The sequence below is a fragment of the Maniola jurtina genome, chromosome Z, assembly GCF_905333055.1.
Source record: "Maniola jurtina chromosome Z, ilManJurt1.1, whole genome shotgun sequence".
NCBI classification, from domain to species: domain Eukaryota; kingdom Metazoa; phylum Arthropoda; class Insecta; order Lepidoptera; family Nymphalidae; genus Maniola; species Maniola jurtina.
Window position 1 is genome coordinate 5,741,120 of NC_060058.1, and position 14,245 is coordinate 5,755,364.

Below are 14,245 nucleotides of genomic sequence, written 5' to 3' on the forward strand. Positions count from 1 at the left end.
TTTAATTTTATAAAGATTATGGTTACCAATTATTATAAATTAATATTATCATCTACCTAGAATGTAAAGCGCAGAAAAAATTCCTTAGAAATTATAATGTTTTATTTGAAGATTAGAAATTAAGTGAAATTTATTAAATTGGTATATAATAATATATTATGAGTGTTAGGGCAAAAAAATGCCACAAGATGTTTCAAATTACCGGTGTACAAATGTATTTGTAGATTGATAAACTAATAAAGCAAAATAAATTCATTGATCTCCTGGATTTTTATTACAGTATCTTGCAACACGTTTATCATAATTTTATTATCATGGATATGCAGCTATTTCGACTTGTGTGACATCATTAATTACTATTTTTACCAATTTGGTACAAGGAAAATGACCAGCATCAAAATCGGTCCACGGGTTTTCATTTTTGTCCACGGGTGAATCGTGTTTTTAATCGTTTTGTTCTATCTCATGAATGTCATCCTTCATCTCTCAATATATCCAGATTTTGACCAAATGGGACTAACTTGACGGTTATAATAAATTCTTTCAAATAAAGAAATAAGTTATAAGTAGAGGGAGGATGGCCAATTAATTACTTATCGAAAAAAATCGTCTATTGAGAATGAAGGTAAGGTACCTACCTACCTGCCAACTTAGGCACTAAATAGGTAAAGACTAAGAACTTCGGTTACCAACTCCGTATAATCCTGATACTCGGTGTTGTTAACTACCTACCCATGATTCAGAGCAGAGCCCTAAAAACTTCAAGTTCCTTCAAGTCAAGAGTGAAAAGGCTTAGACTCCATCTTAAGGCCGATTCACACCAATTGCGTATGCAGCACGTACACGTGACACGTGCGTAATGACGCGCGTGAACCCGTAGACATAACTGCACGTATTACTTCTACGTGAACGTTCACGCCACGCAAGCGGTATGCCATGTCTCATACAGTTCCATACATTACAACGCAATGGTACGCGCTACGTCTACGCTTACGTAGCCTGTGTGAACGAGCTCTTGGACTGCGTCATCACTTACCAGCAAGTTTGATTGCAGCCATTTGGCTGGTCTATAATTTATAATTTTTAAAAAAGAGAGAATTTAAAAAAGGAAGAGCTTCTCAATTGGAATGGGAAATGAGTTTCAGCCCTTCACTAGTGTCAGCTTTACTGACCGCTGGTAATAATACTGTGAATTATCCTCTATAACGTTATCATATACCGGAACCACAACTGGACACTGCTTAAATGCAGCGGCGTATCTGTCAACGAAAAGACTATAATAATTATTGGCTTCCGAGCAACACTTCCTAAAGTCCTCACCGACCTGGGTGGCCAGCTTGGATTAGGGGTCTCACTTTATCGGCCAACTTCGTCTAAGTTCGGTAAAGAAACCCGGGTTAAAGAAGAGGAACGCCTGCGTTAAATTACAGAGCAATGACTTGGTAAAATTTTGGCACGTGCCCTAAAAAGCATGATTTTTTTCTGACAAAAGGACTGTATGCTACGTATCATAACACCTTCCAAAAGTGTGTCTGGTTAGATTGTTTTTTATTTATAGACTCCTATTATATCTACCTACTAAGTGTTTTGAGCCTGAACTATCTAGTACTTAACCGTATTAAACGAAATGCACAAAAACCAAAGAAGTAAATAGGATACTTTGTGTTCCTAGAAAATAAAGCGTTTCCGTGGAAATTATTTTCACGCGGTGGGACCTTATAAATTTCTTTGTGGTATTGCTCTCTCTTTCTGACGCCACGTGCTGGGCCGCGGGGTTGAGCGTTCACATTAAGCTAACAACGACGCTCACGTGTTTAGGAGTGTGAATCTTAGTGATGTGTCATCACCTTGCAATTTACCGATATATAGATCGCAGTTACATAATAATAACCTTAGATATTAAGGTTCATCATTATCATCTCATAAACCCATTACCAGCTCACTGCTGAGCATGAGTTTTCTATCAGGATGAGAAAGGTTTAAGTCACAGTCTACCACGTTGGTCAAGTGCGGATAAACAGACTTCAGACACCTTTGAGAACATTATGGAGAACTCTCAGGCATATAGACAGTTTACACAAGTAACTATAACCATTACTTCAATTTATTTGTTGATATAATCAGGCATCCAATCCTGGCAGGGGTTGGCACTTTACAATTTCTAAATTTCTGGTCTGGTCTGGTGGGAGGCTTCGGCCGTGGCTAGTAGTCCACCCCACTGGCAAATGATACCGCCAAGCTACTTAGCGTTCCGATACGACGCCGTGTAGAAACCAAAAGAGTATGGGTTTAATGAAAACTGCCATACCCCTTCCAGGTTAGCCCGCTTCCATCTCAGACTGCATCATCACTTACCACCAGGTGAGATTGCAATAAAGGGCTAACTTGTACTGAATAAAAAATAAAAAATAAATTAATAATGAGAAATTCGCGTGTACAGTTCTGGAATGAAAAGCCTTGACATAGACTTTTCTTTCACCGTTATAGCGAGTGATATTTAATTGCCAAAAACGCATTAACTCCGAAAAGTTAGAGGTACGTGCCTTGGCTCATGTCCCGAAACTCCAAAATAGGAGGTTGAAGTCTTAAGAGCCTAGTGACTACCACCGCTTCTAACCTGAGTTTCATCATCGCAACAATTAACAGGTCACTGTCTCCTCTCAAAATAGGGAAGGTTTGGCCATAATACAAACCTTTACACATTGAATCATCATCTTCATCATGATTAATTCACTGCCGGCCTACTACTGAGTACGGGTCTCCTCTCAGAATGAGAAGGGTTTAGGTCATAACCTGTTACGCAGACCCAGTATAGTTCGGCAGACTTTACACAATTTTGCAAACATTATGGAGAACTCTCAGCCCTAAGGTTAGTTACATGAAAACCGTATTCTTATACTATAAAGTTTACAATATTAATAATATTTTACTTCTAATAATATTTCTCTCTTCTCTGTGTATTGTAAATAGAATACACATGTGAATTCACTCAACACGTGAAGTAGTTTATCGAGTATCGATACTCGAGCCTCAGTAGCACATCCCTAATATACGTCTGACATGATCGAGGGAACAAAATTAACCAATCGTATAACTCCCGACAAGCAGAGAAGTCGAGTTAAATGTTTACTAACATCAAGTGATTGATTAAAAGATAAAAACTAAATATAATTTTGGTGTTTACTTAATAAAAGTTTAGTATTCCTTAAGTTATAAACGTTTTCCAAATAGCAGTAGAGTAATTTGAGATTACAAAATTAGTGTGGTGAAAGGAGAATGGACTAAAAATTCCAACGCAGGTAAATACTTGATTTTTATTTTTATGAAGTGGCAGTTATCAAGTAAGTAATAGAATAAAATAGTACTTATATACTAAAGATAAGTCATCCAAAGATACACAAAACTGCAATCGAGACGGGTACAGTAGAGACAGGTAACATTAGTAAACTTAGGTAGTAACGCCGATTTTTAGGATACTATCAAAAAGTTTTGTGTAAATATGGTTTATTTCGTAAAATAAGTGATCCTAAAGGTATGTAATTTTGCAACAAAATAATATGAAAAATCGTAGAGGTTTCCAACTTTTATGCTTTGACAAAGTTACCCTAATGTTATGGGTATTTAGCAATAAAAGTTAGTTCTCATCCCACCACTGCCACCATGTCAATTTTGGGATAACTTTGTGAATGGAACATTTTATAATATTATGGTACCTAATTTGTTATATGGGTTTTCCTGGACTTTTGAAAAAAATAATTGCTGTATTTTTTTTAAATTCACTATAGGCAAGCGCTTGACCACCCGCGTCTTCATTCGCGTGGATATAGGTTTTTAAAAATCCCGTGGGAACTCCTTTGTTTTCCGGGATAAAAAGAAGCGCTGTGTTCATCCATGGTATAATCAACCTGCATCCTAAATTTCAGCCAAATCCGTCTAGTAGTTTTTGCGTGAAAGCGTAACAAACATACTAACATACATACACACAAACTTTCGCCTTTATTTATAATATTGGTGTGAAGTGTGATAAGAACCAAGATATTACAAAACTGGCCAAGCGCGTGTCAGAAAGCGCATATTATTATGGTAGAGCTTCGTGCCATACTTGCTAAAAACTTTCATCGTCATGGTCAAGATATAGAGTTACACATAAGTAGGTCTCTTGTGGGTACGAAAAAAATTGTAAGTCTATGAACCAAACTTATTTTTGACTCACCCTTGTCGTATTTAAGAGGTATAAGTTGCCTACCTTGTGTGTGTGTGTGTGTGTGTGTGGACAGGTGGACAGGTGGACAAAGTTATTAAATAACCTTGTCCTTTAAAACTCGAGATGGAGATCTGAGAAAACCTATATACAAATTGGCTATGATGAGGCTTGTACTTGGCTTTGTATGTTGAGAAATATTATCACGTTTTTCAATTTATTGATGTAATTTTTCCGAGAAAAAATCATGTAAAGTAGGTGGCATTTAATAAATAAATAAACACATTTTGAAATACCGACTTATAAAGCTCTTACTCGCATCTAGTAAAAGTTAAGAGGACGTGTGGTTACCACCAGCACGGGACCTCGTTCGTGTTTTCTATAAAATGTATAAAAACTGGTCAAGTGTTAGTCGAACTCACACACGAAGGGTTCCGTATTCCCATTTTGTTTGTATTATTTAATGTTGTACCTGCAAATTGCAATAGATATACATACATATTGTGTGAAAATTTCAAGTCTCTACCTATAACGGTTCACGAGATACAGCCCGCTGGCAGACAGACGGACAGTGGAGGCTTAGTAATAGGGACCCGTTATCACGCTTTGAGTACGGAACCTTAAAAAAATAGTATTTTTTTGGATTACGCGTGCGACTCGTTAGCAATCGATCTTTCCCTGCGTTGTGGCATTGGGCACGTGTTCTTGCTGCCCAAACGTGATTCAAACTTGTACAGATTCTTACTTCAAACTTCAGTGGTGAAAACTCAGACTATAAAAAAAAACTTTCACCTTAGGTAGGTAATTAATTGTACGAAAGAAGTTAACCGGTGGGTCGGAACTTCGTGAGGTTTTTAGTCGAGAAGTCTGACAAAACCACTATGCTCCCCCGTGGCGGGGTGGTATCCATGACGGATTTTTGGCCGGAACAATGGTAGAGGTAATGGTTTTCCGTCTCATGAATAAAGTTAAATTTTTTCTTGCTCTCCTAAGCCTAGGCTTGGTTTCCCTCGTTAGGGAGGAAGTTCCTTACCCTATCTATTCAGACAACATGCAAGAATAGTGCCATCCTGGCCATTGGGTTAGTGGTATAACTGTATAATCTATGACCTAGGTAATGGATAAGGAGATAGATTGTCAATTAGTTTTATTCTGAGTCTTTGCTAATTATAATTAGCAACCTTCACCGTCGTCGTTAGATGGGCATAGGTCTTTACAGGGACTTGGCCATGGTCTTGCGCTGACTAAAACCCGCGGGTCCCTACAACTTATTTGATGTTAACTGTTATGGAGTATATCAATGCTGCCCTTTCTGGATGGTAGTTCCCATTCCAGCACCTTGGAACCCCAGCGCCCATAGGTTCATCGAATTATGTGTTTTGCCTATTGCCACTTTAATATTCTCAACTAGCACTTAAGCTATGTCAGCTAATTAACTTATTAGGTTAGTAAAATATAAATATATAAAGGTAAATAGTACCTTTTCGCTGAAATACAATAAAGTTTCAGACTCCGAAGGCATTGAACTCGGCGCTGCAATTACATGACACTTGTATGTCGATATCTATAAGTAAGTTTAGTTTGTAAGCAACACTTAATTAATGATAATTATGTTTTCAGAAAAAATCACTAATATGGATAACCTGGATGAATCAGAGAATAATGCGAAAGTATCGGATTCCGCTTACTCCAACAGCTGTAGTAACAGCCAATCTAGAAGAAGGTAAGTTTGTGTCGATTATTACTATGAAAGAATGGGTATTACTCAAAGAGATATATACCCATACTTTCGCATAGATATTATGTCTACTCTATAGTTACTAGAGTATTGTAAGTTAGTTTTTGAGTTTGTATATAGGGGATTATTTCCAGCACTACGTGATCTTATGATCTTCACTGAAAAAAAAAATAGGTATCACTTTACATACATAAATTTATTTCACTGATAGATAAGTAGTTACATTTCGTTAAATAGCATCGACTCTACTCACCGCAGAGGTTAAGATTATAACGTTTAGTCATCGATATAGAGTCAAAGTAACAAGTCAATAAAACAAGTGTAAATTAAAAATTTATAACACCCCCGACAAAGTATTTGAGTTTTCCAAAACATCATTTTCAAATAAATAATTATGTATCTAGGCAACGTCCATCTTGACAGCTTGACATTTGTCAATTGACATAATATTATGAACTTAACGGTTATCTAACCTTTTTTTCTTCAAGAAAACTAGAAAAGAGCTGATAGCTCTTACACGGCTGAACCAATTTTTTTGGATTATATCTAAGAACACTCTCGATCAAGCCACCTTTCAAACAAAAAAAAGTAAATTAAAATCGGTTCATTCGTTTAGGCGCTACGATGCCACAGACAGATACACAGATACACAGACACACAGATACACAGATACACAGATACACACGTCAAACTTATAACACCCCTCTTTTTGGGTCGGGGGTTAAAAAAGAACACTATTACATAATCTACGCATTGCGAGCATCGTGGACTCTAACTCTACAAGGAAGAACCCACCATTGGGTTCGGATTCTCTGCACCAACTTTGTACAGTGTACAAGTCAAATCCAAAAATAAAACACAATTTCGATTATGGTTATCTCAACCAGTTTTTAACTGTGCAAGAAAAACTTGCACATGTCCGATATTCTCGCTGAAGGCGAGCGTAATCCAGTTACCGCCTGTTACTAGTTACATACTACTTACCAGTTACCTACTATCCCAAATTATAACTTGAACATAACTATTATTAGAAAAGGAGTATCTACACGTGAAATTGGTCTGTAGATGATTCTATACATAGATTATACACTTCGTCGCTGCCGCGTGACTGAAAACGTGTGCGTGGGTTGAAAAACAGAGCCTCAGTTTTCAGTCTAAAAACCAGCCAAGTATAAGTCAGTTTCGCAAGGGTTTTGCAGCTTGGAAAGAAACATTGAATAGTTGTTTGGTCAAATTAATCTACCATCTCAAAAACAAATCTTTTTTATTTTGAATCTCTTTTACTTTTATTCGCATTGCTGATTAAAAAAACTAGGTAGAGTTGTCGTAACGACAAGGTAACGACATTTTTTTTAACTACGCCAACTGATCACTGTCATTAATTATATTAATTGTTAATCCTCGACCCTAAAAGAGGGGTGTTATAAGTTTGACGTGTGTATCTGTGTATTTGTGTATCTGTCTGTGGCATCGTAGGTCTTAAACTTGCTTGGTCTTAGGCTTGATCGAGAGTGTTCTTTGCTATAATCCAAGAAAATTGGTTCGGCCGTTTGAAAGCTCTTTTCTAGTTACTGTAACCTTCACTTGTCGGGGGTGTTACAAATTTTTAATTAACACTCCTAGCACAAGCTTTACGCTTAGTTGGAAGGGAAAGGGGAATGTTAGTCATGATTCAAATGGCTATGATTCTTTTTTTTTTTTTAAAAAAACACCTTCCGGTACTGGTATATTCCCATTTCAGTGATTTTAACAGTTTTAACTTCTTTTTAGTCGTAGCTCGAAATCGACACATTCTGGCAGCAATTCAAGTGGGAGCAGTGGATATGGTGGAAAGCCTTCCACTTCTGGATACAGGTTTGAAAAATCTTTATATTTACTTAATACAAGGATAATAAGTTAGATGAGATTTAAAAAAAAAAATACCATCTTTTTTGACTTATCCGGTGGTCTCCAAAAGAATTAGACTAATTGGTCGGGCCTTTCTCAAGTGATGATATTTCGTACATGCGGCATTTGAATTTTATTTACATAAAATACTGCTATGGGTGTTCTTTGTATCCGTGTTTATTCTACCAATTGGTTTCTCTAGCATCAACAATGAAAGTCAACCACCAGAAAAAAGATCCAAAGATAAAGACGCAAAGAAGAAAATACCCCTACAGGGTCTCCAAACGGATTTAAAAGTTACTGAGGTCATAAATGAAAATGAATGCGTTCCCGAAATCGCGCCGATCTTTGAATCGTCTAAGGAAGACATCAGTGATGGTAATAAAAGTTTCTTTTCTTTCTAATTTTTTATTATATTCTCTATATTAAGTATGATATGAGTCTAATTGGGAACTTATTTTCAACGGATTTCAAAAAAAGGAGGTTATGTTTTTAAAATCAAGCTTTTTCGACATTTTAAAATTCTTCGCTTTTAATCTGCGCTATTTTATGACGAAAACTTGTTACTGCAATTTGAGATATTATTTTTCAACTCTAATTTATTATAGCTAGGTCTCATAATCAAAATTAGGAATTATACAAATACCTATGTGGAATCAGGGAACAGTTAGGCCAGCCACGTCTTCAAGGCCAACTGGTAATAAAATAAGATACACAATAAGCACATTCATAATAATTTTATAAGTAATTAAACTAGCCCTAGCTACCAACTTAATTCAAAATAATAACGCTATCATCTCTAATAATAAAAAAATTTAAAACAATTATTATTATTACAGAAGTCCAAGGGCCTGCTTATTTGAATATTTCTTCCTGCAAACAGTTTTGTAATATTCACCGGTATATCTACTCGTAAGTTAAGGTAACACACATGATCTAAACAGCTCAGTATTCACAAGTGCACAGGTAATATTACTTTTTGTTCGAGTGACTGTGATTTTTTTTCAGCTAATAATGAACACTCTCTTTCATTTAATTTTCAAGTTTAATTTTATAATGGTATAATTTTTTTCGTGCAGTTGCGCAAACGCAATCGCCCGGGTTGGTGCAGCCAGAGAAGGGGCCTGAGACGATGGAAGTATCTGATAGGACGAGTGGAAAAGACGAGGTACTCCATTATTAGAATAAAGCTGCAATTCGTCCAAGGATGTGATTTCGTTCCCTTTGTTACTAAAACCCTAAACTATACAGGATGTTTGGTGATTAGTATATAATGACGACACGTACCCATGCTACTTTGATCTGATGAATACAATGCTGAAGTATAATGACGAAATAAAGTTACAAAAATTTCCATACAAATTAAAAAAAAAATATGTCCAAGTTTTCATGACCCTAACGTGCTCTAACTCACTGAGATTCCTCCGCCTATTTAAAGGAGGCCAAGGCTCTCAGTGAGTTAGGGCACGTAAGGGTCATGAAAATCTTGACATAATTTTTTAAAATTTTGTATGGAAATTTTTATAATTTTATTTCGTCATTATACTTCAGCATGGTATTTATCAGATCAAAGTAGCGTGGGTACGTGTCGTCATTATATAGTTACTAATTACCAAACACCCTGTATAATGAATCTCACTCGTTTGTGAGTTTTTCTTATATCTCTCGCTTTTCTCATGTCCATGAAGGCAGCCTTTATCGTATTAAAAATTGACGCAGAACGCATCTAAAATTATTTCTGGTTTATCATTCTAGCCCGTTGTGTGCGATACGCCAGTTGGTACTCCAGTAATGTTTGTTACCAGCGATCCAAATTCTACCCAAACTTATGTGAGTATAAAAGATTAATCTATATTTTGTAAGAGGTAGGTTGCTAGCATCGTCACAAATAAGTACTCTTGAGCTCTAGCGTTTCACATGATAGGCCTTTTGCAGGTTTGTCACGTACTGTTTTTTATACTGCAATACCTACCAAAAATATAATGAATTTTGAAGCTAATACACGTATTTTTAATTATTGTTTACCCTCCAGGATGGATTTTCTTGTGTGATATCCTTGCAAGATGGAATCGTAATGTATACGACGTCATCCATCACGACTGCGCTTGGTTTTCCTAAAGACATGTGGATTGGCCGATCTTTTATAGATTTTGTTCACCAAAGGGTAAGACGATTTTCTGGTTATTATTTTGATTAACTGTTTTTGAAGTGAAAACTTCTTTAGATGCGTTGGGTGATTTTGTGATGGGCAAGCACTTCAAGGTTGGGTCACCGACATGTTAGTAGTTGCTCGGAGTGCCGATAAATTAATGTTAGTGGTGGTAAGGTAGTAGCATCTAATTTAATTAAATTAATGCTAGTATTAAAAATTTTAATTGCATATTTGAGAAATTAAAATTCTTGATACTATTAATAATCATTATGTATTTATACGACAACCACGCCTTTATAACTGAATTTATTTTACTTGACCATAAGTTAGCCCTTGACCGTGATATAATATCACCTGGTGCTAGGTGCAGTCAAAGACGGAAACGGGTTAACATGGAAGAGGTCTTTCCATTCAATTAAACCTATACTCCGAATCCATTTCAACGTGGCTACGTGGCATAGACACAGCAGAAAATCTTTGGCAGGAAAGTTTAACTTAAATTCATTTATATTTTCGCAGGATCGCAATACATTTGCATCTCAAATTACTAACGGACTAGCGGCCCCAAAAAGTGTAAATGGTACGCAAACTAAAGGTAATTTTTTTTTTAAATGATCCATGCTGCCAATAGATACAAATTGCTCGCTGCTTATAATATGTGTGCTGCATTATTTGTCTCAACACCATTATCAAACATGATTTACATACGAGCATACTGCTCCTGCAAGTACCTATGTATATTAAACCTACTATTATAATTAGTATGATAAAGTTAATGGTTTTATGGTACAAAGTTTACAGGGTTTTCTGATTTGAATGTGGGTTTCAATCGGCTACAAACTTGATTTCCTGTTGTGAGGTAAAAAATTAGTTCTTTTCAAGTTTTTCATTTATAGTTGCTTTTATGAATTTTGCCGTTGGCAGAACTTAAGTTTCTAATATTTATGTTTCAAATAATAAGTCGTAGTTTAGATTTTGCAGAATGAGTGAAATATATCTACCTATTGTTCGATGTTTGTTTTCAGTGGGATGTGGTTGTTCGTATGTAATTTATTGCAGCGAATATGGATATCGTTAATACTGTTCGTCGTTATACATTATTATGATTGGCACATGGATGACGAAAGAGAACGCTGGTATCATTTTATACCCGATGTTAAACTATTCACATGATTTTTAAATCATCCAGTATATATTAGTTTCATTAGTTTTCCAGATTAATTAAATATATTGAATGGAGAAATTGTATTTCATACGAGATACAGGTAAACTAAATACTAAATAAGTAGTCTTGAATAGGTCCCCCTTGAGCAATAATATAATTGCCAATATTGTTAGAAGTAATGAGTAAAAGTGCTCAAACAATTTTCCTGTAATATGGTCCTTAGTTTAAGATGTCCGATTCTCCGACACATAAACTGCATCTTGTATGGGTATAAGTATAGGCTTGCGTTGATCTTTACATTAAAAAGATTTTACTTGTTTAAAAAATTAATTAAAGCGAAAGTCGAACAAAGTGTAGGCACTTGAGCGATCGATCTCCGCGGTTAGCAACTGATTTTAACGAGAAAATCCAATGACCTAAACAAACAGCACAATCCAAAATAGTCATTAAATAAATAAGTCGTTGTTTCGTGATCATAAAAAAAGGAGACATATTTTTAAGGATTGGAGAGGTATATTATTTGTACCCTATTGACCTTTTTAGTATATTTAAATATTTTAATATGTCGTTTAATATTTTATATAATACTTATAAATTATAAAAATGATCCATCCTATGAAGATTGAAAGAGATTCTAATAATGTTATACCAGTAAAATCAATCTCTTAGATGAATGTCTCGAGGGAAATACTTTTTAACATAATTTTGCAGAACTCATTGTATACTATGATACTAGGTACGATTTTGTGTTATCATTTTAATGCCTAACCTCATTTTTCTATTTAAACGATATTTTTCAACAGCCCCTGATCTTGGGGACCACGTATCAACAATGGTCTGTCGCATAAGACGATACAAAGGATTGAACACTGGTTTTGGAATCAAAGATAGAGTTGTTACGTACATGCCGTTCTTGTTGAAATTCTTCTTTAAAAATATGAACGAAGATGAGGGACAAGTTATGTATTTGGTTATTCAAGCTTCACCCTTCTTCTCCGCCTTCAAAAGTAAGTTACTAAAGTTATTTTAGTTTTATGGTATTTATTAAACAACTATTAAGTTTTATTAGACTTCGACAAATGCTCAACGTGAGCAACCTTTAACATTATTTCACAATATTATGATGGAACTCTATCGATAATACTTACCTACTGCGCTAAAATTAATTATTACTGTTTTGAAAAAAATTTTATGTTCCTCGATGAGACTGGCTAAAATGAAAAACTGCGAAATATATATTATCAAAAATACGGCGAAACACTTCGAGAAAAAGGTACGTAGCGCCACGCCCCGGCCGCCTTTTGGCTCGTCTTGGCGGAGGCACTGCCGTGCCCCCTGATTATACCTACTATCTAAAAATGCTAAGAAAACATGGCACAAACTTTTGACGGGCTTTCTTTATGACTAAACGAACAGTTTTATAGGCTTCTCTTCGCCGATTTTTAACCGACTTCAAAAACGGAGCAGGTTCTCAATTCGTCGGAATCTTTTTTTTTATGTATGTTCCCCGATTACTCAAAGACCCTGGACCGATTTGGATTTTTTTTTGTTTGAAAGGGTATACCGTGCAGGTGGTCCCATTTGATGAATTTGGTGAAGATCTGATGAATATCTTCGGAGATGGAGAACAGAACTCCTCAATGGATAAGAGCAAATTGCTCGCGATCAGTGTAATAGCTTAGTAAACAATATACAGTGGGGCCACTAAAAAATGTGAAATAAAAAAATTTCAAAAGGAAAATAAAACTGACTTTAAAAACCACAAGTTTTAAGTATCGTATCGTAGAGCCAACACCACGTGAGATCTCCGAAACCTTAGAAGTACTGAAATTTACCAAACTGCTTTCCGGAAAATAGTCACGTGCGTGATACTTATAGCTTTCGTGAACACCGATTCTGATTAATTTACTTACATAATTTTGCAGCGCCCAACGAAATAGTTACCAACCCAAAACCTTTTGTTATGAGGCACTCACCCAGTGGAAGGCTCGATTATATTGATCCAGAATCTGTGCCATATCTTGGATACCTGCCACAGGATATCATAGAAAAAGATGTTTTGCTACTGTACCATCCCAGCGATCTTTTTTATCTGCGTCAGGTGTATGAAACTATTGTGAAGGAGGGTGGAGAACAGCGCTCTAAACCTTACAGGTGGGTCTCTAATCACACTAATATTATAAAGGTGAAAGTTTGTGTGTATGTGTGTGTGTGTGTATGTTTGTTACTTCTTCACGCAAAAACTACTTGCCGGATTTGGCTGAAATTTGGAATGGAGATAGATTATATCCTGGACTAGCACATAGGCTACTTTTTATCCCGGAAAATCAAAGAATTCCCACGGGATTTTGAAAAACCTAAATCCACGCGGGTGAAGTCCCGGGCATCCTATTACTAGAGGATTGTATATAAAAACAGACAGTAAAATAAACTACAAGTTGGCAGTTTCTTTTACTGTAAGTTTGCACCGCCGAAACATTTACATACAAACATGTTGAAGATTGTATTTATTTTGCTATCGAAACATGTTGGCATTGCTTTGTATCTACGTTTGTAAATTTTTTGTGTTTATTTAATCAGTATAAACGTGACCAAAACCAAAATTATGTTTAATCAATAAATAATTTGTCCAGTTTAATGCCGTGCGAAATATAAAAATCAATAAGATAACTTATGAGATTTGCATCGTACGACAAGTAGCCAAACAATGTTTTTAGTTTCTATTAGTTAGTGGTCGTATCGCTTTGCAGAATCGCGCAATTTTCAGCGATTGCCAATATTTGTGATTTAAAGCGATTTTCTTAAAACTGCCTGTGTTTTAAAGCGACTGATTTATGCTTTTCTGTGATATAATTGCTTAAATTTCATATATTATAATGAATGAAAATATAGTGATCAACTTTTCGTTGAGTCATAATATCTAAGATAGAATGCTCTGGTCTAGAAGATGACTATTTAGAGCCGATTCACACCAAGCACTTACACGTGACCACGCTCGTAGTGATGCGCGTGAGTCCATAGACATGACAGCACGCTTAACGTCTACGCGAACGTTCACGTCACGCAAGCGGTATGCCATATCTAATGCAGTTCCATACATTA

The 14,245-nt window shown here is 35.8% G+C and overlaps 1 protein-coding gene across 6 annotated transcripts in view; it reads left to right on the forward strand.

Moving 5' to 3' along the window:
• Positions 1-3,063: 3,063 nt before the first annotated feature.
• The window catches only part of LOC123880638 (period circadian protein), a 36,540-nt gene continuing 25,358 nt past the window's right edge, over positions 3,064-14,245 (forward strand). For 2 of the 6 annotated variants that reach the window (XM_045928854.1, XM_045928855.1), the window contains exons 1-10: positions 3,064-3,299; positions 5,822-5,924; positions 7,710-7,793; positions 8,029-8,204; positions 8,906-8,994; positions 9,582-9,656; positions 9,859-9,990; positions 10,498-10,573; positions 11,947-12,150; positions 13,069-13,297. In XM_045928854.1, coding sequence (XP_045784810.1) covers positions 5,836-5,924; positions 7,710-7,793; positions 8,029-8,204; positions 8,906-8,994; positions 9,582-9,656; positions 9,859-9,990; positions 10,498-10,573; positions 11,947-12,150; positions 13,069-13,297 — 1,154 coding nt within the window. In that variant the 5' untranslated portion in view covers positions 3,064-3,299; positions 5,822-5,835. Of the gene's footprint in view, positions 3,300-5,821; positions 5,925-7,709; positions 7,794-8,028; positions 8,205-8,665; positions 8,995-9,581; positions 9,657-9,858; positions 9,991-10,497; positions 10,574-10,615; positions 11,244-11,946; positions 12,151-13,068; positions 13,298-14,245 lie in introns of those variants that run through there. The other 4 variants (XM_045928856.1, XM_045928857.1, XM_045928858.1 and 1 more) reach the window with 4 other exon arrangements.